The sequence below is a fragment of the Hemicordylus capensis genome, chromosome 3 (genome assembly GCF_027244095.1).
Source record: "Hemicordylus capensis ecotype Gifberg chromosome 3, rHemCap1.1.pri, whole genome shotgun sequence".
Taxonomy (NCBI): Eukaryota; Metazoa; Chordata; class Lepidosauria; order Squamata; family Cordylidae; genus Hemicordylus; species Hemicordylus capensis.
In genome coordinates, this window is record NC_069659.1 from 66,293,453 (window position 1) to 66,319,683 (window position 26,231).

General features: G+C 43.1%; 1 protein-coding gene across 1 annotated transcript in view; it reads left to right on the plus strand.

Moving 5' to 3' along the window:
* The first annotated feature begins 505 nt into the window (after positions 1–505).
* CD101 (CD101 molecule) overlaps positions 506–26,231 on the plus strand; it is a 31,309-nt gene continuing 5,583 nt past the window's right edge. The window contains exons 1-7 of the mRNA XM_053308912.1: positions 506–551; positions 2,058–2,435; positions 3,545–3,961; positions 14,276–14,665; positions 18,144–18,524; positions 20,173–20,589; positions 25,256–25,669. Coding sequence (XP_053164887.1) covers positions 506–551; positions 2,058–2,435; positions 3,545–3,961; positions 14,276–14,665; positions 18,144–18,524; positions 20,173–20,589; positions 25,256–25,669 — 2,443 coding nt within the window. The remainder of the gene's footprint in view (positions 552–2,057; positions 2,436–3,544; positions 3,962–14,275; positions 14,666–18,143; positions 18,525–20,172; positions 20,590–25,255; positions 25,670–26,231) is intronic.

Consider the following 26,231-nt stretch of genomic DNA (forward strand, 5'->3'; position numbering starts at 1 on the left):
AAGGCACTATTTATCCTAGGACTGACTATGATGTTGTATGATGGTTTTATTTCCAAAACACACTTTAATAGAAAATCTCTCTCGTGCGTGCACACACAGATGCACTATTGACCATTTTGTCACACAGTATATTCCTGATTGCCAAATGTTGGGGACAGGGAATGGCCAAGACCTTCATGCCCTGATAGTGTCCAGAACCACAGTTGGAAATGCAACACTTGACCAGATGGGCTTTGCACTGATCCAGTAAGCCCATTTTTGTTTCTGTAAAGTTCTGAAAACAGCATGCACTTGACAGGAAGAGTTTCCAAATATGTGGCGTCTTTTGTATGTGTCTGTGAAATGTTGCTGCTTGAGTCTGCCTTCTCTATGAAACAGAAAAACCGCAACGTGAGATGACGCAGACAACTTCCCCATTGCTATTTAGAGAAGTCTAGTTGCTGGAGCTCTGTTAGAGAAGAGGCTCTTGCTCCCTGCAAGTGTAGGAAGTCTGTTGCTATTAATAATGGTGCTCATCCAGTGCTTGACAGCTGTGCTTCTACTGCTGCTTGGTGAGTTTCATGTAACATGTTTAATCTTCATAGGAGTGTAAGAACTGCCCTGATGGACCAGACCAAGGGCCATGTACCCCAACAGTGTGTCTTCAACAATGGCCTATGCCTCATGAATACTGCCTCCATCCATGGAGGTAATAGGTAATTATCATGACTAAAAGCCACTGATAAACCTGTTCTCCATGGGTTCTCCCCAATTCAAGTTCGGATTGGTAGTGAGTCATGCAGCATTTGAAAAGGTGGTGTATCATGTCAGTTCACTTCTACTCATCCATTTAGCAGTCTTAGGATGGTTAGCACCCTGGCTTTTTGCATTGCACATGCAACCTACTACTACTTGTTCCATTATAAATATCAGGAACAGGGCATCTTTGCCCATAACTTGAGTATCCTATTCCATTAGTGTTCTTGTATCTCTTCTTAAATGCCGCATAGATGATTTGTCATATTTTCCCTTCTATAAATGTGTCTGCTTTTGTCTTTTTAAAAAATAACTAAATAAGGACTACCTGTCCAGTGTAAAGGGCAAAGCAATGGCAACCATCCTATCAATTGGCTACTTAGATTTTAAACAGATCTTTTTCTTTGCTTGATTTTTGAGCAGTTGGTGTGTGCATTGGCAGTGGATTTTTGTACAGTTGTTTGGAGTAATAAATTAATTAATTGTAAAGGCCTGCAGGATTTTCTATATTATATTGTATGGCACTGCTAGAAATCTGATTTTCTTGGACAGCCCTATGCATTGATGTCAGAGACTGCACCTGGGACTTTCTTCATGAAAAAGGGATGTGCTTGAGCCCCTCCCTTAGAACTAATATATGCACATACTTGGCAGTGAAAGTTTTACAATCCTTGCATGAATGTGTAGCCCAAGAAATGTTTTCTGTTAAATTGCTGCATGTAACTACTTTAATTATGAATTGACATAAGCTTTTTCTGAATCAGAATCCATTAGTATTCACAAAATCAATCTGTCTGAAAACGTAATAGAACGAATTCTGAAAACATCTACAATGATCAGCACTTCTTAACAGACGTTTCATGATTTTATAGGATAGTCAAAGACAAGCATGTCGGTTTGTAACTAAGCTGCTTCTGATATACATATAACTGGATTTAGTAATCAATTTAGAAATTCTACACTGAATGATGACAGTGACATCAGATTGAATAAACTCCATTTGCTGGATAGTGCAGGAAAAATTAACATTTGAAAATCGGAATACAGGAAACTTAAAACCAACTATTAAAAGACAAGCAAACATGTATGTGTTATTTCTTAAACATGATTTGAAATAAAATGTATAGTATCTATGAACCTGACTTAATGACTTTTGAACATCAAGGAGTTGCAAATATTTGCACATTACTGCTGCTTTACTGCATTTCTTCCAACAAAAAATAATTACAAGTCTGTCTTTGTTTTCCCCCAAAGCAAGGCTCTGTAAAACTTACCTTTTAGTTAGATTGACTAACTTTGCTGCTTTTATGCTTTGTATGCAGATCTCTGTGCAGGACAAAGGATGGTGTCCATTCAAAAAGGACGTCTTTATCGGGCAAGAAGCTACCACATCACCATCTGGTGTAATGTCAGTGGCTATCAGGGGCCATCAGAGCAGAATTTCCAGTGGTCCATTTATCTGCCATCTGCCCCAGAAAAGGAAATACAAATTATTAGCACTAATGACAACTCCTTCTCCTTCATTAGATACACCCAACCAGTCAAAAGTGGGAGAATTTACATAGAAAGGATCCAAGGGGATTCTGTCCTATTGCATATCAAAGAGCTCCAGGATCAGGATGCTGGCGAGTATGAATGTTCCACCCCCAGCACAGACAGTCAATACTTGGGGACTTACAGTGCCAAAATGGATCTCTCAGGTATGATAGAGAACAAGTTACCCATTCTAACCATTGTTTTTTTGTTGTCATTTACTAAATCACATCGAAACTTCTGAAGCAAACTGGAATCCTCCTGCCAGCTGTATTTTGACAGCCTTATTCCTGAGTAAGATGCAATAAAGTGCAGTTGCAGAGCAGCACACATTTTACTTAGCTGCTGTGTCTGTAAGCTCTGCCCTACCACAACTGGCTGGCTCAGTTTTGAAATACGTGAGCCAAAAGCTGGAGAATTAACTGTAACTAACCAGCATTCGGTTCCCTTACAATATGTGCATCGAGTCTGTATAATCTCTTACCATCGAGACCTCTTGATAGTCTAGTGAATGAAAGCCCTTCTAGTGGTGGCTCAAGACCACTGTGTGGCTGAGGCAGAGTGCCAGACGCTGCCCGCTTCTGCACACTCTCCTTCTCTTTGTTTCCTTTTTTAAAAGTTGGGGGCAAAGGAGCATCTTGCTGCCTTGTTGGCACCCCAATAATCTGCTGTCTGTGGTGACCACCTCAGCTTGCCTCATGGAAGGATTGCCCCTGGGTCTTCCCATACTCAATTTAATCAATCATTACCTTTTTATCCTGCTGCTACACAGGTCTAGTAGACAACAGCTCAAAGAGCTGAACCAGCAAAGACTGTCTGCAAACGGAGGGGAGGTTGTAGGAGCCAAGAGCTCAGGTTGACCCCAATTCAAAGCAGGTGCCTGAACAGGCCTCCCCCTTCTCCTAAGTTTCTAAGTAGGTCTGTTGAAAGTGAGGCCTCAGAGCAGCTGGGCAAGGACCTCAACTCCATTGTTGGGAGTTTAGCCAGGTGTTGCCTTCACTTCTGGTGAAGAACCCTCTACATCACCAGGACAATGGTGGGGGCTCTGGGGACAAAACAGGAGCCTCACTAGGGGTGCCAGGTCCCCAAAGCCCTACAGCTTCTCCCAGGAGGCAACAAACCATTAAATAGCCTTCTCCTAGAATGTGGAAGAAGTCAATAAATTCAAGCTATTCCTTAGTTGCCACTTGGTGCAAGGAATATGTGGCTCCATATGTATTTCAGTGCTGATCCCTCCATCTGTGGTTTCTTGTGCTGACTTTTCCATCTTGTTTAGTAATCCCAGATATGCTTTCTGCTGCCATGAAGCCGCAGGTTCTCACCCGAGTTCAAGGGGACTCATTAGAACTCATTTGTGAGGTGTCAACAGCAACAGCTCAACACACTCACCTCTCTGTTGCTTGGTACCTTCTTAAAGAAGATCATAATGGACAAGCCCAGAAGATCATTTCCCTGTCGAGAGATTTTGTCTTGATCCCAGGATCCTTATACACTGAGAGGCTTTCCTTAGGAGATATCCGAGTAGACAAAATTGGGGACAAAATATATAAACTGTCCATTGTCAATATACAACCCTTGGACCAGGGGGAGATGTATTGTGAAGCAGTGGAGTGGATTCAAGATCCTGATGAAACATGGAAAGATATTGCCCGGAAGCAGACAGAGAGAACATCACTGACTGTCAGAAGCCTAGGTAAGATCTTCATTTCCTGGAAGTTATATATGCTTTTATTTATCAAAGAGGTGAACATCTGCTTCCTATGGAGAACTCTTTGACCATTATTCTCACGACCCTGTAAATACAGTTCTTGATTCTCCATTTTACTCAGAGGATTTTATATGGTTCTGAGCTTAGGGGATTTAAAATGTGAGCAAATTAATTTACAGTTGAAGACTTCATTGTACCTAGCTGTAGTGGAAAAAAGATATCCTTATCCATAAATGAATGGGACCTTTTCATTCACCAGGTCATTAATGTTAGAGAGCTTGGGAGGGAAAATTTCTCTATCTGCTCCAGTTACAGTGGAAGTACAAAGCACTGCTAATTAATGTTATCTGAAGTCATGGAGGCGCTTCACACGACACGTGTGAAGCGCCTGAGGGGATTTTGTGAGGAGAGCGGGCTTAGCTGCTCGTAGCTGGGTGGCCGGATTGGCCACTCACACGACTACCAGCTCTGTCATGGAGTTGTCAGGGGCTGCGGGGATTGGGGGCTGTGCAGCCCCTGGAAGTTCCAGGATGCCCTGCAGAAGGGGACCTGGCTGGGGGGTCTACTCATATGTCGCCACAGACCATGGTGACACACAAGCAATGAAATGAGGTTAAGGGAGTGCTCACTCCGTTAACCTCATTTAAGGGGAGGGTGGTTTAGGCAGGCTAGCCGCCTTGGAAGCACCAGGCTCGCCTGTGAGCCCGGTGGTTCCCACGACCACTGGAAAGCGGGCTAAGCTCTCTTAGCCCACTTTCCAGTGGTCATGGGAATAGCTTCATGGAGTTAAAGTTCCAAATGTTAGTTCATTTGGGAAACCCATCAGAGATAGATTAAGATCTATCATGCCTCATGGCTAGCATGGAAGGGAGAAGACAGAAGTCTCTCTTTCAGGTGAGAGAGTGAAACCTGAGTCTATCAGTCTTACAAAGTGGAATCAGAATAGAGAAAACATGGTCAGAAGGGGATTGCCTCTATTAGGGCTATCTCTACCCCTAATGCCCCTAGTGGCCAATAGAGCTGCTGATGCTAAGAGTTGATGCCATCAGGAGCTACATCTCTAACAATTAACTTCCCTCTACACAATCAGCCATTCTGTGAAAAGGTATTAAACCTGTTGTAATAGCTTCCCAAAAGCTATGGAAGAACAAGACATAAAAGTAACACTGAACTGCATCTGGCTTCTACTGGGGAAGTTGTTACAGCTGTACTGTTGCTTGCACTCTTGCAGTTGAAATATGTCTGGGGAATGTGGCAGTGAGTAGATTGGTTCTGCCCAAGAAACACAAATTTCTTCCCCTCACTGTCTATTTCTACTTTGCTTCAACACTGATGGCTTTTGTGGATAATGCAAATCACATAGCTTTTCATGCATGAGGGTAGGAGGAGAGGGATCCAGCTCCCTTCCAACCCCCCATAATAGAAGGTCAGTTGGAATAACTACCAAGAAGGAGGAAAGGTACCACCAAGTTCAGGAGGATGCCAGCGTGGCTAATAATTAGAGTCAGGGAAGCTATAAATGGGAAGATTTCCTTCAGAAAATCGAAGTCAGGCCCAACTGAAAAGAACTGAAAGGAACAGAAATTCTGGCAAAATAAATGCAAGGAGACGATAAGAGATGGGAAAAGAGAGTTTGAGGTGGATTGTAACTAAAACTGTCAAGGGGAATAACAAAAGCTTCTTTAAATATATCAGAAGCAGAAAGCCTGACAGGGAGGCATTTGGACCCTTAGATGATGAGGGTGAGAAAGGTATTAGTAAGGAGGATAAAGAGATTGCAGAAAAGCTGAAAGAGTTCTTTGCATCTGTTTTCACAGTGGAGGATACTCAACATATACTCTTAGTTCAGTCACTGCTCATTCAGCTCTGAAACTGATATTCTCAGGCTTGGAGCCTGAAGAACTGGGTCAATCTGATGTGATGAGAGGATGTTCTAAACTGTCTTGAAAAACTAAAAATTACCAAATCTTCAGGGCCAGATGGCATCCAGCCAAGAGTTCTGAATGAATTCAAACATGAAATTGCCGAGCTCCTAGCAAAAATACATAAATGTCCTTACAGTCAAGCTCTGTACCAGAGGACTAGAAAGTAGCTAATGTAATTCTGGTTTTCAAAAAGGGATCCAGGGACGATCTGGGAAACTACAGGCTGGTTAGCTTAACTTCTGTGCTGGGTAAATTGATGGAAAGCATACTTAAGTACAATATTGTTCAACACATAGAAGAACATGTCTTGCTGAAGGAGAGCCAGCATGGCTTCAGTAAGAGCAAGTCTTGCCTCACTACCTTTTGAGGTTCTTTGAGAGTGTCAACAGGCATGTGGATGAAGGTGATCCTGTTGATGTAGTACTCTTGGACTTCCAAACACTCTTGATGAAGTTTCCCACCAAAGGCTCTTGAGTAAACTTAGCAGCCATGGAATAAGTTCATGTGTGGACTGGTAACTGGTTGAAGGACAGGAAACAAAGGGTAGAAATAAATGGACAGTTTTCACGATGGAGGGATGTAAGAAGTGGGTCCCCCCAAGGATCAGTATTGGGACGAGCACTCTTTAACTTGTTCATAAATGATTTAGAAGTTGGGGTAGGCAGCAAAATGGACAAATTAGCAGATGATATTAAACTATTTAGGGTAGTGAAATCCAAAACTGATTGTGAGGAGCTCCAAAAATATCTGTCCAAACTGGGTGAGTGGATGACAAAATTTTATTTATTTATTTATTTGAAACATTTAATATACTGCCCACTCCGAAGACTCTGGGCGGTGTACAAAAACATGCAAAGCAAGATAATGTTAAAATTACATGCTGAATTAAAATGGCAAATCAGGTTCAATGTAAGCAAGTGTAAAGTGATGCACACTGGGGCAAAAACACCAACTTCACATATACATTAATGGGATCTGAGCTGTCATTGACTGAGCAGGAAAGAGATCTTGGGGTCATGGTGGATGATTCATTGAAAGTGTTGACTCTGTGTGCAGCAGCTGTGAAAATGGCAAATTCTAGGGATCCTAGGGATCATTAGGAAGGGGATTGAAAATAAACATGCTAATATTATACAAATCTATGGTGTGGCCACATCTGGAGTACTGCGTACAGCTTTGGTTACCCTATCTTAAGAAGCATATTGTAGAACTGGGGAAAGGTACCAAAGAGTGCAACCAAGATTATCAGGCGCCTGGAGCCACCTTCCTTATGAGGCTAGGCTACAGCATCTTGGGCTCTTTACCTTGGAAAAGAGGTGACTAAGGATAGACATGATTGAGGTGTATAAAATTATGCATGGAGTGGAGAGCTTGAACAGAGAAATTCCCCTCCTTCTCTCACAACTCTAGAACCAGGGGTCACCCCATGAAACTGAAGGTTGGGAGATTTAGGACCAATAAAAGGAAGTATGAATCGTTTGGACAATTGTTTTTCCCGTGACACTCTATGGATGAAAAAGCTGGAGAAGACGATGACCAGCAGCAAGGTGGATGGACTCAATTACGACAGCAATGAGTGTACCACTGAAAGACATCAAAGGCCAAGGTGAATACAGATCATCCTGGAGAGAATCTATCTATGTGGTCACTAAGAGTCAACACCAACTTGGCAGCACTCAATCAATCAATCAATCAATGGAATTCTTTGCCATGGGATGTAGTGAAGGCCACCAGCTTGAATTGCTTTAAAAGGGTCTTAGGCAAATCCATGGAGGACAGGTCTATGATTAGCTACTAATCTGGTGGCTGTGATCCACCTCCAGTCTCAGAGGCACAATGCCTCTCAATACCAGTTGCAGGGGAACAACAGCAGGAGAGAGGGCCATTGTGTGAAACAGAATGCTAGACTAGATAGGCCTCAAGCCTGATCCAGCAGGGCTGTTCTTATGTTCCTATGACATTGTAGAACTGGAAAAGGTGCAGAAGAGGGCAACTAAGTTATCAGGATCCTGTAGCACCTTCCTTATGAGGCAAGGCTACAGCATCTGGGGCTTTTCAGTTTGGAAAAGAGGCAAGTAAGGGGAGATCTGATTGAGGTGTATAAAATTATTCATGGAGTAGAGAGAACGGATAGAGATAATTTTTTCTCCCTCTCTAACAATGCTAGTGTACCAAATTGGTGTGTAGCAATTTTCCTTTCCTGGTTCAAGTCAGTAAATAAATAAACTGGCTCAATCAGTTTGAACCAGCTTTTAGCAGCCTTCTCAGACAACTAGCTCAGGCATAACTTCTATTAGCAACGAGTCATTTCTACAATGTGCTCAGAGAAGCTGCCTATGAATGATTAAAAATAAATCCCCCTTCTGGTCTCCCTTTCTCCTGCTGGATTAATAACCAACCCTTGGAGGCTCGTAAAAAGTAAAGAACAGAGAAAAAAAGACTTTTTATTAAAATTACTGCAGACTAGTTCCATTTGAGGCTTTTTAGATATACTTAAAAATACTTAGTTGGTTACAAGAATACTTCAAAAGCACCCACATGGTTCTGGGGTGGCACACATCAAAATCTTAGTTATTCAGTTGCAAAGAACAGATATTTAGGGAAAACGCAAAGTACACACACAAAGAAATATAAATTCCTGATGCAAAGTCTGACTAAACACTTTCTTCCTATGCTAAATTCCTGAATCCAAAGCACAGACTTCCTTCCTGTCCTTGAACTCACCTAACTCCTGATGAGAATCAAGCCTCCTGCAATCCTGCCTTACAAAGTTCTACAGTCATCCTGCTGCATCTCCTCCATGCTCCCAGCACAGTTTTCCTTACATCTTCTCAGAATCCCCCCTGCAGCTCTCAGGTCCCACCCACCTGGTGGACTGATTGGTTGAGCCCTGGAGTTCACCAGCCTGTCAGTCAAGACTAGGGTTCACTTCCTGTTAACTCTTTAGAGGGTGGGGAGACTGGTCACTACACCTAGAACCAGGGGTCATCCCATGAAACTGAAGGCCAGGAAATTTAGGATCAACAAAAGAAAGAGGACTGGCCCCAAGTCCATTTCCAGGCCCGATTCAATGTGCTACTTTTAGCCTTTAAAACCCTGAATGAATGAATGAATGAATGAAATGGCTTGTGACCTCATATACCCCAACCTTAACCTTAAGATTTTCATCAGAGCTCCTCTTCTGAGTGCCCCTGCCGAACAAGGTAAGGTGTGTGGTTACTAGGGAGGGGGACTTTTAAGTGGTTGCACCCTGTTTGTGGAATAGCCTCACTAATGAGGTTTGCCTGGCTTCATTCATCACTTTGTTCTTTTAGATGCCAGGTAAAGACCTTTTTTGTTCACTCAGGCCTTTTCAATTTTAGAATTTTAATCTGATTTCAATTGATTTCAACACTATCTATTAAATTGTCCTGTATCGTGCATTGTATTTTCTCCCCACCCTGTTATTTTGGTCTGTTATGATTTAATGTGTTGTGTGTTTTTACCTCATGTTTTAATGTAAGTTATTACCGCCCAGAACAATTTGTTATGGGTGGCTAATTCATAAGGTGTTGTTGTTGTTGTTAATTATTTATTTTATTAAGTACTTTTCCAACACACCACATAATTAATTTATGGAATTCTCTGCCACGCGATGTGGTGATGGCCACTAGCTTGGATGGCTTTAAAAGGGGCTTAGACACATTCATGGAGGACAGGTCTAGCAATGGCTACTAGTCTGAGGCCACCTCCAGCCTCAGAGACCTCTAGGCCACCTCCGGCCTCAAAGGCCTCTAAATACCAGTTGCAGTGGAGCAACAGCAAGAGAGAGGGCATGCCTTCACCTCTTGCCTGGGGCTTTCTGGTGGGTCACTGTCTAAACAGGATGTTGGACTAGACAGGCCTTGGGCCTGATCCAATAGAGCTGTTCTTATGTTCAGTTATTGTCAAGAAACACAGGGATCCTTCTGCACTACAGCTGTGCATTAGTCCATGAGTATGAGAGGGACGGACTAACAAAGCAGTGCCAGGGCAGGTTTCTAGAGCTGGCACGAAAGCCTGTTCTCACCCTGGCAGCCATAGAGCCCCTGCTAACTGAGCAAAGAACTAACTGAGCTTCTTTAAATGTGGTGGTTCTCTTATATTTAGCAGGGAGAGCGCAGTTGCCCCCATTCATCCCAGCACAGTGTCTTTTCCGCTGGCTATTTGTGCAAATTGAGTCCTTTTTTGTTTTAGATTGTGAACTCTTTGGGGATAGGGAACCATTATTTCATTTCTTTCGACATATAAACCCCTTTGGGAGAACTCCCTCTTTTGTTGAGAAATTGTATATAATGTTCTTATTAGTAATAACAGAATCTTTACACAAAATCATATCCACTTGGAGAAGAGCTGTGTTTAAGGGTGATTTTGGAAGCCTTTCTTCAGTTAGCCACCAGTGTGATTCTCCAGTGTGATTTTGGAAACAGCTGAGAGTCATGTTCTTCAATATCCACGAAACTTAATAGATCTCTACATGCATCTAAAGACCAAGAGGCAGCATATAATCAGAGCTAGAGCCCGTCTAATTGCTTACTGCACATAAATTATCCAATGCACTGAATGTTGGTTCATAAATAATTCAGAGTAGAAATCCTGAACAAACATTTACCATTCACAAATATTTGCTGAATACCTTATATGAACAATGTAGAACTTTCAGCCACACAGTTCCGGTTAAAAAGCCCCTCTCCCTTTGAGATAATGTTGTATATAGTGCTTCCGAACTGCGCTATTTAATTCAGGTTGCAGCTCCCTTGGGAGAGGCACCGCATTTGCTTGTGTGTCTTTCTGCAACACCAGTTACCACAGCAGAGCTCAACAGAAAACCATCTATCTCATTGAGGAGGAACACTCACGAACAAGAAAAAGAATATGTATTTAGACCATGTAGCCTAATGGTCTATATGGAAAGATGCATTCTTGGGTCACATAACTCTAAATGGTTCTGTTGTTTCTGAGGTGTTCTGAGTGTGGATTCTATGATAGCAAATGAGATTTTCAATGAGACACCATGAATCCACTCACTCTCATTTGCTATCACAGAATCTACACTCAGAACACCTCAGAAACAACAGAACCAAGTACGCCATGGGTTAGAAACCCATGGGGGTGGTTGGCACCCTATGTGCACTACACCACCACTCGCTCTGGGCCACCCCAGCACCCCCCCAAGTGCACTTATGGGGCTGCTGAAAGCTCCATTATACCTTATGAGGAAAAACCTTAAAGATGGGTAAACTTCAACAATTCACCAAAAATCAGCCCTCTGCCCAAATCCTTTGAAAAAATTCAGGTAGCTTCCTTGCCCCTACCTGGCACTACCACCAACCCCACACTGCTCTAGGCCACCCCTTTGCCCCTGCCGTGAAGCTATACATTTGCTGACACCTCCATGCTTCTTTATGGAGAAAAACCCTAAAGATGCGTAAACTTCAAAAATCACTTAAAAATCAGCCCTTTGCCCAATTCCTTTCAAATAATTCTGATAGCTTCCTTGCCCACCCTAGGAACTACCACCCACCACACTCCACTCTACGACACCCCTTTCCCCCCGACGTGAAGCTATACATTTGCTGCAATCCTAATTATTCTCTATGAGGAATTCAAAAATACTTTAACAATTCACCAATAATCAGAGGAGTGTCCAATTGCCTTGGGGGTTTTGGGGTGGTAGGCACCCCTGTCTGTCTACCACCTTCCCTGCTTTTGTGCCCCTAGGTGCTCCACAATAGGGGATATGGACTGGTTCAGGTCCCATTATACTCTATGAGAAAAATAATTAAAAACATTTCAAATATTCATTAAAAATCATAGGACTGTCCTATTGCTTCAGGGTTTGCGTGGTTGTTGGCACCCTTTGGGTGCTCCACAATAAGGAATAATGGGCTGGTTGGAGTCCCATTATATCCTATGAGAAAAATAAAAATAATTTTCAAAAATTCATAAAAAATCTTACGAGTGTCCAATTGCTTTGGGGTTTGGGTGACAGGTACCCCTGGGTGCCAGCTACCATACTACCAATTTTTGGGTGTCCAAACTGGTTCAAACCAGTTCAAATTCGAACTGAACTAGGGGGTAGTTCAAACAAAACCAAAACCGAACCACCCCCTCCTGGTACGAACCCAGTTCGAATTTGAACCAAACCAGGCGAACCAGTTTTGTCCCCTGGGTGCCAGATACCATCCTACCAATTTTTGGGTGTCCGAACCGGTTCGAATCGAACCACCCCCTGGTTTGGTTCGAATTCGAACCTGCAGCTCGAACCTGATGGCTAGTTCGGTTCTAATCCAAACCTCCGAACCACTCTGGTTCGAATTTGAACCGGTTTGCACATCCCTAGCATTGAGCTCCATGGAGATACAGCCCTCTTCACACATTTTAAAAATGGCACACTGTGCCTGCATACTGCGTCCCAACAGCATGCCTGCAAGCCCTTCCCCTTGCCCAGCACTGACACCCTCAGAAGCCTCACTTCCACACTGAACACCCTTACAGCATTTGTCTCTGCAGAAAAATGCTGTAAGCATGAACAGCCCAGGGGCTTGAGAGCGTGCCAGTGCCAGTTCTGGGCTTGTGGGTGCACTCTTGGGATGCAGTATACAGGTACAGCATTCCTTTTTTTTTAAAGTGGAACTGGGAATAAGGAGGTGAAAAGAGGCAGGGGTGGGTTATCCTAACAACGTAATTAGAATTTCCCCATTTACAGTAAATTAATGGGCTCCGTTTGTGTATAGTGCCAGTTTCTCATGCAATGCAGATCTGCTGTGTAGTCTAAAAAAACCTTAAGTTTCACCTGTTTGAGGGGGGTGGGGATTACATTAGAGCCCAAATCTCCCCACCACCAGATATTCTCCAGTCTAGCTTTGGAGGCTGTACAGAATGTAGAATTAATTAGTATAACCACAAGAGGGGCCTTCCCTTATGCCTGGAAGTGGGTCCTATGCTTAGCCTCCAATTTCAAGTTCTCTGCATGCAGATCTTTCCTCACCAAAGCTTCACATCTGAAGGACCCTGACCCCTGCTCTTCCACATTTTTCCCCAGAAGGATATCTGGTTTGGATGGAGGGGAAGTGAAATTTAGAGGAGCAAATACCATTTGTGCACATCCCTACTCAATGCCCTCCATATGTTGATCTCCATGGAGTGAAGACAGGATATAAATCAATAATTTTCCCATAGTTGGGGTGAAATTGGTACGGCCCAGTAATAAATACATTATGTGGGGCTTCCACTTATTGTGTTAGTTTGCAGATGAAGTTGATAGAATAAAACTCAACAACTAAAAATAGCCTCCCACAATATTCTTGAGAACCCACCTGGAAACATTTGAGGATTTTTCCCTTGTTGAAAGATACCTCTGCAAAAATTTAACCTGACAGATACTGGTGCAAAGCAATTTTCTAGAAGGCTCAAATAATTGCCCTTGGGAATCCTACTGAAAGGATAGTCTAAAGGAGACAGGCATGACCCTGTTCGGCTTTCAGATTTAAGCTCTCGTGAGTGTTCCTTCTGCCTGCTTACTGAAACCACCATCCTGCTTTCACCTTGCTGGGGGCTTGGTTGCCCTGAAAATGGGGTCTGTTAGGCTATACCAGAATGAGGTATATTTTGTGAACACTCTTCTTTGAAAAGTATCTCCTTCTTATTGATATTTTGAGGAGACAAAAATACATGCAGAATGGCTCTACCCATCCCCTCAAAACAATTCATACATCACTTCCCTTCCTGGTACTTGACATTCAGGAGGTGGTACTCCAGAGTGAGTGTCTTTACAGCCCCAATAACCAAATGTGATTTATTAAAGTGGTGATGTCATCAGTCCTAGGGCCTTGTAATGTCTGTACAACAAGATACATTAATTTGTACCCGAGTTCAGATGTCTGTATACAGGTGCACACTTTTCTGTGAATGATTGTACCTTCATTTATTTTAAAAGAGAACCTGGGTCCAGGTCCCTCAAATGCATGGTACCGATAGGAAGTGTACTGCTCTCTGTGTTCAACATAATGTGTGAATAACTACTAGTGTACAGATCTGGACCTGGGTACATACATTGTACACTCCATGAGTGTAGAAAATAACATGTGAATAGGGCTTAGGAAGAAGACAGATTTGGGGGAAATTGTGATAAAAGAGCACCCATTCAGGGCTGTACAAATTAGGAAACAAATATATTTTCCTCATAGAACATTTAGGCCCCTATGCAACCCCACCCCCTCTTTTCATACCAAAAATGTCTGCCAGTGAACATTTACTGTAGCCCTAGGTGTCACTTGTCCCATTGAAGACACCAGCTGAAAGGCAAAGTTGAGCTTGTATATTAAGTATGTGTGTTCATTTGTTTCTCCTACAGATAAAAATATCTATGTTAAGATCTCTGCTGCGGAGACATCGCTTGTTGAAGGAAATGTCCTGCAACTAAGTTGCACTGTTGAAAGCCAGAATACACAGTACAGATGGTTCCAACTGGCTTGGCTCCACCGTGGTATGGTAGTGGCAAGTATAGATCAGTACGGGGCCTTGACCCTTCAAAATAACAATCAGGACAGATACAGCATGGGAAAGCTCCAAGTGATGAAACCAACCAATGACAAGTACATCCTCAGAATAAATGAGGTAGAACTCAGTGACAAAGGCCCATACAGCTGTGAGGTGTCTGAAATTGAGAAGGCTCCCACTGGCACATTCACTAGAACACAACAAAGCTCTTCACCAGGCATCGATATACATGTGAAGCTTAGAGGTCAGTCATGCCAATTGGTTTCCTGCAAAATATGGTATGGAAAATGTTGGGTTTCACTGATAGCTGTACCTTCGCCCAGCACCCAGGGGCGTAGCTAGGGCAGAGGAGGCCCATGTTAAGCACTCTCTCTAGCGGCCCACCAGTGTGAGGGTGATAATGCAGAAAATATGGAGGGGTGGAGCTGGATGGCCCTCAGGAGCTGGGGCCCGTGTTCTTTGAACCCTTTCGTTCAATTATAGCTACGCCCCTGCCAGCACCCACTGCTTGTAATGAATGGGATAAGGCACCCTGATCCTACTCGCTGTCCCTGTGCCAAGATGGGGCCAGTGCTGACATGCTGTCTCGCTCTTGCAGACCCCACTCCTGCCTCCTTTGCCAGCCCTGGCACCATCTGGTCCTCTTCCACTTGCCACCTCGCCACTGGCCTCAGCAACTGAGCGCGCCACCACTGCTGGATGTTTGCATGGCACAAGGCAGCATAGAACATGCCTCTAGCACCATTGGCTGGCCACTCCTCTGCGCTGCTGTGCCAATAGCAGTCCCCCCCACCGCCCCCGTCAACCATCTATTTTGTATCTGCACCAGTTTGATGCTGGGAGAAAGGAGGATCAGGGTGTAAGTCTTGCTCTGTGGGATCTGCTGTAACTTGTTACTGACTTGTAGGAGTGTTCTGCTATTTCAGCTCCATCTAATGTTCAGGAGCCCCTGGTGGTGCAGTGGTAAAACTGCTGCCCTGTAACCAGAAGGTTACAAGTTTGATCCTGACCAGGGGCTCAAGGTTGACTCAGCCTTCCATCCTTCCGAGGTCGGTAAAATGAGTACCCAGAATGTTGGGGGGCAATATGCTAAATCATTGTAAACCGCTTAGAGAGCTTCCAGCTATAGAGCGGTATATAAATGTAAGTGCTATTGCTATTGCTATTGCTAACCTGTTTATTTATAAATAAATGAAACACATATTTGTCCCACAACAAAATGTTGCTATATATCCCTGGTGTACCTGTGTTACCTGAGCCTGGACCTGGACCTGTTGGGTGGGGGAGAAAGTTAGCAAGCAAGAAAGGAATCCTTGCTCTAACTTTGGTCTTACTTCATATTCAACCCCCTCCCCCTACCTGTTTTTTTTTTTTTTTGGTAGGGAGAGTATTGGTGCTCAGTCCCAACTCCTTTTCATCCAGCCCTAATGCTTCAAGAGTTCATGTTAAGAAATGGGGCTCTTCAGTTTTGTGCAACTGCTACAGAGTGGGCTAAGACACTTTCTTTTGTTAAGTCTAATTCTTGTAGTCTAAACCTCCAAACACTGGAGAGTGTTGAGGAAATTCCCTCGAAACTTGCCCATCAGCACCTGGGAGGGCAGTACGAGTATCAAGGGATTCACCTTGTCAAACTTCTTCCACTTCAGACAGAACAAGGCTACTTGATTGGTGAGGGAGCCACAGAGTTTCAGCATTTTCTTCTCTGGAGACTATTAGACAGCTTTCCCCCCTCAGAAGTGGAAGTCCTTGTGACTGTCTTGAGGGAGCATTATTCAAGCTAAGAAATTTCCTTCTCTTTCTCCTCAAGCCATCCTTCCTGGCCCCTCACCACAGAATTCCACCAACTTTGCACACCCATTTGCCTGTAACTTCACACGAAGCATGAAAATTATGTTCCATTGACTAAAATGGGGAAAGTTTGGGTGGGTAAGGTGGGCCCACTTAGGTTTTTTCTTCAGATTTTTTTGAACATCGACATCCATCTGATTGCTTTTTAAAAGACCCTCAAGCTTCTAATTTCCTCAGGCTTTTAATTGAAATTAATTTTAAACTGTTTTTTGTCCTGTGAAATTGTTTTAATAGTTTTTATACTGTGGAATTGTGTTAATTGTTTTTACTCTGTTTTATATTTGTGTTTTTAATTGGGTACACTACCTAGAGATACACACATCAGGTAGTATAGATAGATACATACATACAGGTGAAACTCGGAAAATTAGAATATCGTGCAAAAGTCCATTAATTTCAGTAATGCAAATTAAAAGGTGAAACTGATATATGAGACAGACGCATTACATGCAAAGCGAGATAAGTCAAGCCTCAATTTGTTATAATTGTGATGATCATGGCGTACAGCTCATGAAAACCCCAAATCCACAATCTCAGAAAATTAGAATATTACATGGAACCAAGAAGACAAGGATTGAAGAATAGAACAATATCGGACCTCTGAAAAGTATACAGTGTACTGTGCTTGACTGGCCAGCAAACTCGCCTGACCTGACCCCATAGAGAATCTATGGGGCATTGCCAAGAGAAGGATGAGAGACATGAGACCAAATAATGCAGAATTGCTGAAGGCCGCTAATGAAGCATCCTGGTCTTCCATAATACCTCATCAGTGCCACAGGCTGATAGCATCCATGCCACGCCGCATTGAGGCAGTAATTGCTGCAAAACGGGCCCAAACCAAGTACTGAATACATATGCATGCTTATACTTTTCAGAGGTCCGATATTGTTCTGTTCTTCAATCCTTGTCTTCTTGGTTCCATGTAATATTCTAATTTCCTGAGATTGTGGATTTGGGGTTTTCATGAGCTGTGTGCCATGATCATCACAATTATAACAAATTAAGGCTTGACTTATCTCGCTTTGCATGTAATGCGTCTGTCTCATATATCAGTTTCACCTTTTAATTTGCATTACTGAAATTAATGGACTTTTGCACGATATTCTAATTTTCCGAGTTTCACCTGTACATGCATATGGGTCACCCCGAATCTGCTGTTCATCTCACTTGCCCACAGGCACTCCAGTTCTCCTCCATAAGGATCACAACTTTCAGCACATTTGCAACTTTCAGCACAGTAGGCTGGTTCTCACAATCCTAATAAGGGAAAGTGGCACACCCAGCCAGGGTGCTGGGCATGCTCCCAATTGGCAGTCATGTACACCCAAACAACAAGGTAGGAGGGGAGAGCAATTGTGTGGGAGGCAGGACCTGGGTCGGATGGCTTTTTGTCCACCCTTGGTAAAATGCTGAGGTAGGGTGTGCCCATTCTACCCAGCTCTCACCTCCTACACAATCACTCTCCCCTCCTCCTATCTGGCTGTTTGGGTTTACACAACTGCCAACTGGGAGCACATCCAGCTCTCCTACCTTTGCTGGATGCTCCTCCTATCCTGATGAGGATCATGTGAACAAAGCTAGTATATAGATATTACAAGGACACCATGGGTAGATCTTGACTTATGATGGTGTACACAACTCTTCTTTCTTTCAGTATAGATTGATTTTGTCTAGAGGGGTGGGTAGGGAAGGAAGAATAAAATGTATGACTTTCCCAATAACCATCAGGAATGCCAGTGGAAAAGAGAGGGGGTCTGCTAGATAATAGAGAGGGTGCCAATGTATAAGCCTATTCCATATATATTCTCTTGTGTTTCCCTTAAGTTAAGATTTGACAGTTTAAAACTTACTCCACCAACTTTTGTTCACAGAAAGCCACTTGAAATTGTTTCTGTGGGTCAATGAAGAACATATCATAGAAGGAGAAGCTTTGATCTTCCATTGCAATGTGAGCATAACTGATAATTCTCTATCTGTAAACTGGTGGCATATTCAGAAAGCGAGAGATCTTACTGAGCTTATAGTCAGCATGGATCAAGGTGGCAGGCTAAAGATAGGCACTTCTTACCTGGAACGTGGTGCTCACGGTGACCTCAGGGTAGAAAAGGTGGACGCTTCCACATTTATATTGGCCATATACAACACTTCAGCATCAAGTGATACTGGGCTCTACCGCTGTGAAGTGTCAGAGTGGGCCAAGGGTCGGAGCTGGAAACACACTCAAGAAATCTCAACTACAGTTGAACCACTGGGTAAGTTGGTCCTGTTCTTTTCCCCATTCACACATTTCAAGCTATTCTGGCTGATATAGATATATATGATGGTTGAATGCCATACACTACATATTATCTTCTGGGTTTTGTCCGAACTGTGTTCTTTTGTTAGGCAGGAAGAAGGTGCTTTCATATCGATCCATTGTAATGGGGGACCAGCTAACCCCAGTCACAGAAACTGGACCAAGTTTGAGAGGGCTCTTGCAAAGTGATCTCTGGTGGGTCCTCTCTCACCTGGCATTGCAATACTACATGGGGCACTGTCGGAGGGGGGGGATGTGGCAAACAGTAGCTGCTGACTAGAACACCATTCTTCTAGTCAGCCTGCCAAAAATGAAAGAAACCTGTGTCTGCTGTCATAGTAGGGGGAGGGGATCCACTTAGGTGATGACCACTAGCTGCACCCAGTTCTCTCTGGGGAGCAAGGGCAGGCATCAGCAGTATGCTGGGCTCTCAAACAGCTTTCCAAGGGTGTCTTGTGCTGATACTGATCCTGCCCAAGACAAACATGGTGGGTCAGCCAAAGGTTGGCCTGTACCAAAAATTACCACCACTACCACTCTTTACTCAGTAGCATGTAGAACTTTGCTCCTTCCCCCCACCTGGTGTACATGGTGCCTTGGCACCAGCCCCTTTGAGGGAGATCTCCCTCCCCTTTGAGGGAGATCTTCTCCTCTCCTCCATTCCCTTCTTCCATTTAAAATACTGTACAAAGAGGAGGAATAGCAGCAAAGGCAGTCATTGATAGCAGTGGCAATGGCGGCCTTCCTCTCCTGCCAATACTCTGCCTGAAGCAACCACCTCAGACAGCTGGCCTAATGGATGGGCCGACCTTGTGCAAATGCATACAAAATATTCCTTAGTACATCATTTTTGCATTCTTGAATATGCTCCAATTGCACTAGGTTCTTTATAGAACAGCCCGAGGCAATGCCTTTGTGAGTTTGACTCTGAAATAATCCAGGCCAGCAAGAACCTATTCAAGGGAGAAATTTATTTAATTTTAACATATAGCACCCAAAACTCACATATCTGGGCAGTTTACAATAAAGCAATACAAGAACAAAACAACTTAAAATTTAAAAACAATGTTAAATTCTATGGGTCTTATAAAAGCCTGGATGAACAATTTTTTAAAAGTTGTCAGATGGGGAGGCTCTTATTTCAGCAGGGAATGCATTCCACGGCATTGGGGTGGCAATGGAGATGGCCCATCCCTGAGTAGCCACCAGATAATGGACCTCCCCTGATGATCACAACAGGTGGTGGGGCTCATAATGAAGAAGGTGTTCTCTTAGATACCCTGTACCTGAGCTGTTTAGGACTGTTGTGGAAGCCTACTACGATTTTATGACCTCTGCTCCTATCCTAGCAGTGGGACCTAGACTGCTAGATAAGCAAGATAAGCAGTGGCTAAAAAGGAGTGCTGGCTATAGAGGTAAGCACAGGTCTCCTAGAGGAATATAGCTAATTAATATAGACTTTGATGGCAGCTACCCTGTGGTAAAATAAAATTACTCCCGAGTTAAGGTGAGTATAGGACGTCATAGATGTGAAAGTTTGGTGGCAGCTTGAAAGAGCTGTTGACAAAGCCTCTGTGACAAACAATTTTGTACTTCATTAACAGGGCTGAATTTGAAAGCTGTAACAATCAGCAGAGTTGCAAATGTAAAACTGCAGGAAGATTTTGAACTGTTCTGCAAAGTGTCTCCTGACCACATCACCAACAAAGCACCTCTATCCATCACCTGGCAATTCCGGCCCAGCTCAGATCTAGTAGGCAGCTATCAGCAAGTGGTCAGAATCACAGCGGAAGGAACCATTGAATGGGGACAGGCCCATTTGCACCTCCAGAAGAAAATCAAGATTTCCAAATCATCTTCCTTATCTCGGCTCCTCATCCATAGTGCCTCATGGCAGGATGCAGGGATGTATAGGTGTGAGGTAGAAGCCTGGAGGAACTCCCAGCAAGTCAGAGACTCAGCTTTGCCAGATGTTGCAGCAGTAGCCTCTAATTCAGTTGAGATAAAGGTAACTAAACCTGGTAAGTGTGTCGCAACCATTACTGTAGTCAAACAATTTCTTTTTGCCAAAATGTGTGTCTGCATTGATCTTGCATTCCTTGGTAGATTGCTATGGAATCACTTATGAAAGGAGTATGTATTATTTTGGCTTGTGAAGTTGACAGATGGGTTTACTGCCCATTTTCCCAAGCATCTCAAAGCCCTGACCTGTCTTGTGAAACCTGTATCTACATGTCAACCTGCATTGGATAGAATGATGATTAGGAGGTAGGCAACTCAGACGTTAATCCCTACTCAGTCATGAAACTTTTTTTGAACTAGTCACCACCATCTCTGTCTAACTTGTCCCACTGTGAATATATTATTATATTGGGCAAGCTCTGTCCTTGCAATGGGGTAGAAAACCCATCAAAATAAATGGAAGAAATGGATATAAAAATAGGTGAATTAAAAATGGATCACAAAAAATGGCTTTTTGGGAACCAGAAAGATTGCTTACTCAACATTATCTGTTTGTACACTGAGGAGCTCTCCGGAAGACTTTCTCTGAGTGCTGCTGCTTTTTAAAGCATTGAAGCATCCACCACTGAAGGAATGTTGTGCTGGGTTTGGATAGGTCTAGTTGCTCTTCCCATGATAAAGAAAAGAGATTCACCACTTTAAATGGTGCCTTTTTACTCAGTAGGGGTAGCTGCTAATTGAGGAAACTTAGTTAGCTAATGGCTAACTTCTCACTGCTGCCACCACCACCACCACATGAAGGAAGTCCACCTATCTATGCTCCTCCATCATGTGGCTCTGCAACCTGCCGCTGAAGCAGAACCTCCTCTCTGGCTTCCCTACTGGATGGATGGTCAGTAGGATGCTGGCAGGGGAAGGAGTCGAAGTGAAAGAAGCTGCTCATGAGAGAGAAATGTTCTGAGCAAGAAAAATGTTTCGGCTGCTCCCCAGAACTTCGGACACCACAACACATACAAAAAAAGTTGTTTGGTCTCCCAAATAGTGTTTACTCCTACTAATGCAAAAAGTCCCTGGTTGGCGAACTCAGTGAATTGATGATAAGCAAGTGAAGAATTGGGTATATGAGCAGATAAATTTCTGAAACAACAAAATCTCACAGCAACAATGTATGATAAATAGCAAAAGAAGCACAGACAAACTGATTACTTCCATTTCAAGCTTCTTTGAAAGCACTGCCTACTATGTACTAAGAAAAAGCAATAACGTAATATTCTTTAAAAGCTGAGGCCTACCCGCAATGCTTGGACCAATGCTGTGGAAAGGATAAAAAGCTGGGTCTTTCTCAAATGACTAATACTGGGGGTTTTGAATCCACTGTGGGTAGACGGTGGTTTTTGCAGAGATGTACATTGGCAGCCTGCAAATATAATTTGAAGCAGCTGATTTCTTTTGCAGACTTCAGCTGCTGCTGCAGAGAGAAAAGACTGCACTGTCAGCAGCCAGGGTTCAAAGCAAGAATGGAAACTTGGAGATTGTGCTCAGTTAATTAAATTGAAGTGGATTTTGATGTCTCCTTTCATGTCATCTCTCTTTAGCAAGGCCACCCTGGGTGACAGAAAACTTAAAAGCAACAGCTTTGGTTTTTCTAGAGAGATTAGCTTTGGAAAGACTGTAGCAGCTTTTGTATGGACATCTTCTGATGGGAATCAAGTACACTGCTCTGGGATCTAATGAGAATAATGGCAGCAAGAAAGAGCAGAGCTTTGAAAGCAGATGCCACTGCCATCTTCTTTCCCCTCCGAGTCTCCTTCATGTGCTTGCAGAGCACCTGGTGCTTGTGGCACCTGCTGTGCAATTCTTGCTAGTTTCTTGAGAGAAGCCGGTGATGATCTTCGTTCTTCCTCACAACCACTTGTGGCTTTTGTGGCAGTAGATCTAAGAATCTCTCCATTGCTCATCACTTATAGAGCAACTTCTGAAACCCCCAAACTTGCCATTTCCACTTACTGGAATGTTTGAAAGCTAAATGCCATCATTTACACACTTTTTGATTATTTTCAACTTGGCAGCAGTGCTTAAAACCCTTCAGTGGGAATGTAAAAGGCAAGGTGGTGGATGTGTGTGACATAAAATCAGAGTCGGGACGTGTGAGGAAGAGTAAATAGGCAGATGGACGCACAGATACTCAGAATGAGAGGAGGTCAGAGAGTGAACATTGTTGATTGTGCTGAATTATCTCCCTCTACAAAAATGCTTTAAAAAAATGTGTGGTTTAGATGCAATATGGTTCGAGGGAGCATTTTGCATTAGTCAGGATTAGAATTAAAAAACACACACACCTGTAACCACTTTGTTTTCTCTTAATCTCATTGCCCCACATACTACACAACACAATGTGCATGTTGGGAAAATGCAAGTGTGCAGTTGCACAACTGCAAAAATCGTGCAAACCGCATTTATACAAGAGTAATCCCATTATTTCCAGTGGAAGTATTCTTTTGTAAATGTGGCTTATGCAATTTCTGTAGTTATACAAGAGTGCAGTTGTGCATTTCTGTGTGCCTGCATCCTCACAACGTGCACATTGCATTGCAGAGTATGTGGGCAATTGGAACATACACAATACTGAAATCAAAGGTTTTGCCAAATGAAAATTCATTACATTTTAAACTAAAAGTTAGTTTTTATGGGCCTATAGTTGAGTTAGGAGGCATGTATCTGAACAAGGTATAATATGAATGAAGGCCATGCATTTTCTTCATCTATAATTTAGTAATTCATACTTCTTGTTGCAAGCAGTTACTAATCTGTTTTGATATTCTGATAATCTGTCTTAAATCCATAACTTGAGATATGAGGAAAGCAACCTGGGACCTGATTATACATGCAGAATACATGTTCTAATCATGAGCTATGTTCTCTTCCACAACGCAACAGTGAATACCTTTTCCAGCCATGTGGAAGTCTCAGGTAATATAGCATACCTTCCAGTATTTCACCAGTGAAAATAAGGGCATATTTGTATGAATGTGTAGAAGGTGTGGCCAGTCAGCCTGGGAGTCATGGTGTACGATTCTGACTGCATGCCACCAATGGTAAGTAGGTAATTAAGTGCATGCAGAGCCCTTGATTCCAGATTACCAAAGCAGATGAGCCAAGCCCATACTGTCCAATGTTTTACAGATCAAAACAGGGATATGCTTGTATTGATTCTCCTACCAAGAATTACCGCCCAAGCCCCTGACGTAGTATGACACATTGATTGCTGAAGACTGCATTCCACCTGCAACATGCCATGCCTTAGTGGTGTGCACCCGTTTCCATGCATGTGCTCTAGAGACACAATGCTTTTCTCCATTGTCTTGGATATTTGACTTCTAAGGACTCTCTGGGGAGAACTGAATCCTAAATGACAAGCCTAGCAGAAAACTGAACAAGGTATCTCCAAGAGACAAAGGCAGGAACAAAATAGGGCCAGAGATTTACCAAGAACAGATTCCAAAAAATAGGGACTGTCCCTGCTAATAGGGACAATTGGAGTCTGTGATGTCATCTGCCATGCTGGTTTTATAGCAGAAGACTGTGCAGAAACAGTATTATAAAAAGTATAATATGTGTGTTAGAAGCAAATTAAAATCACAAAGTAGTGAACTAGCGTTTAGGTTTTACAAAGCTCTTCCTCAGGATCCAATGTAAAAATAAAAAGAAGAAAAATAACGCATGGGGGAGGGGGAAAAGTTGGTGGCACTGGATATGATAAAAACTAAGTCTGTGCAAATATTTGGCTCCAAATATCCAAACGCTAATATTCCACACAGATCCCTGGCACAGTGTGGAGGTGACAGTTCTCACTGCTTTCCTCCATGTGATGTCTGCAAAGGCATGTGGGGAGCAGTGCAAAGTGAAGTCCTTTTCAGTGCTTTCCCCATGGAGCTCTGTGGGGGAAAGTGCTGGAAAGAACTCCATTTCCCAGCATTCCCCTTGCACTGCCCCATGTATTGCTGGGGCTCAGCAGGACTCTGTTATCTTTTAAGGGGCTCCACCAGCACTAGGTAAGCACAGCAGTGTGCAGACGTAAGTGGTACAAAATGGTTGTCTCCCATGTGCCCAAGGAGGGTAGCAGCAGTGTTAATTAGTTGATTCTGCGTATTTGCTGCTGAACATTTGTACAGGCCTAGTACATGCCACCTCTGCAGTATGCTGCAGCTGGTGATTCAGGGATGAGGAAGCAATAGACGTTCTCCCTCTGGAATGGCTGCTGAAGTTTGTTTCCAATCTGTATGTAGCACTAAGCTCTTGGGTCCCTTCTAAAGCTGAGAACAGGTGTAAAGAATAACATGATAGTCCTTACATCCTAGATGATACACTTTAGAATAAAGATGTTAAGAATGTAACGAGCTCCGTTGGGTGAAACCAAAGAGCCATCAATTCCAGCATCCTCCTTTCCGCAGTGGCCAATCAGATGAAAGCAGGCGCCCTCTAGGTTATAGTGCTGCTCCTTTGTGAAATTTTCAGTTACTCAAATAACACTTTGGGTTTGAAATTCTTGAATGATTTTTGAATAGAGAAATGTTTGCCAAACGTTCTTGACCCTCAACTGCCTTTTTGATCCTTCAGTGCTTCTCTTTTTCAGACTCTGCTGTGATAGATTGTCATTTTACTGAGGTTTTACTAATGGTGTCAAAAATATTATGTACCAATTATGCTCTTTGGTTCTTGATCTAGAAAGCAAACTGCGAGTCAACATGGATGCTAAATCTCTGGAAATCTCTGGCAATGAAGATATAGAAATTGAATGCAAAATCATCTCATTGACCAAAGAGAATTCTCAGTTAGGAGTTATGTGGTACTTTGTCCCACTTTCTGTTGTGCCTGCAGCTCCACAGCTGATTATAAGAAGCAATTACAGCAACATCCTGGAATATGGGGAAGCATTTGATTCCCTTCAGCAGAAATCCAGATTCCATAGTGAGAAGGTCTCCAGCCACCTGTATCAGCTGCGCATTTTGTCAGTGAATGAGGATATCAGTGGCGGATATTACTGTATAGTACAAGAGTGGATCTGGTCATTAGATAGTGGTTGGTATGAACTTGGAAAGATGGAATCAGGAAGAACCATGGTGCATTTCAAACGTTCAGGTAAACAAATTACAATATTACTGATTGGCATTCCCTGTACTAAACTGATTCTACAAAATTAAGTGTAAAGTTTCCAATAGAAACATATCTGAAACACATTACCCATGATGAACAGAAACATTTAGGTGGTAGTAAGCTTCTCATAATGGCAGCCACCTAGTGGCACAATGAGGAAATGACTTGACTAGCAAGCCAGGGGTTGCCGGTTCGAATCCTCACTGGTATGTTTCCCAGACTATGGGGAACACCTATATCGGGCAGCAATAATATAGAAAGATGCTGAAAAGCATAATCTCATACTGCTCAGGAGATAGTAATGGTAAACCCCTACTGTATTCTACCAAAGACAACCACGGGACTCTGTGGGCGCCAGGAGTCAGCACTGACTCGATGGCACAACTTTACTTTAAGTTTCTCATATAGGTTGCTATCTATCTTAGTTACAGCTGTAGTATTAATCAGATAAGCAGCTGCACCCTTGTATATAATGGAGTATAGTATACCAGGGAGGAATAACCATGTTTTGTTCTGATGTGGGAGATCCATGATGATGGGCTCTCCC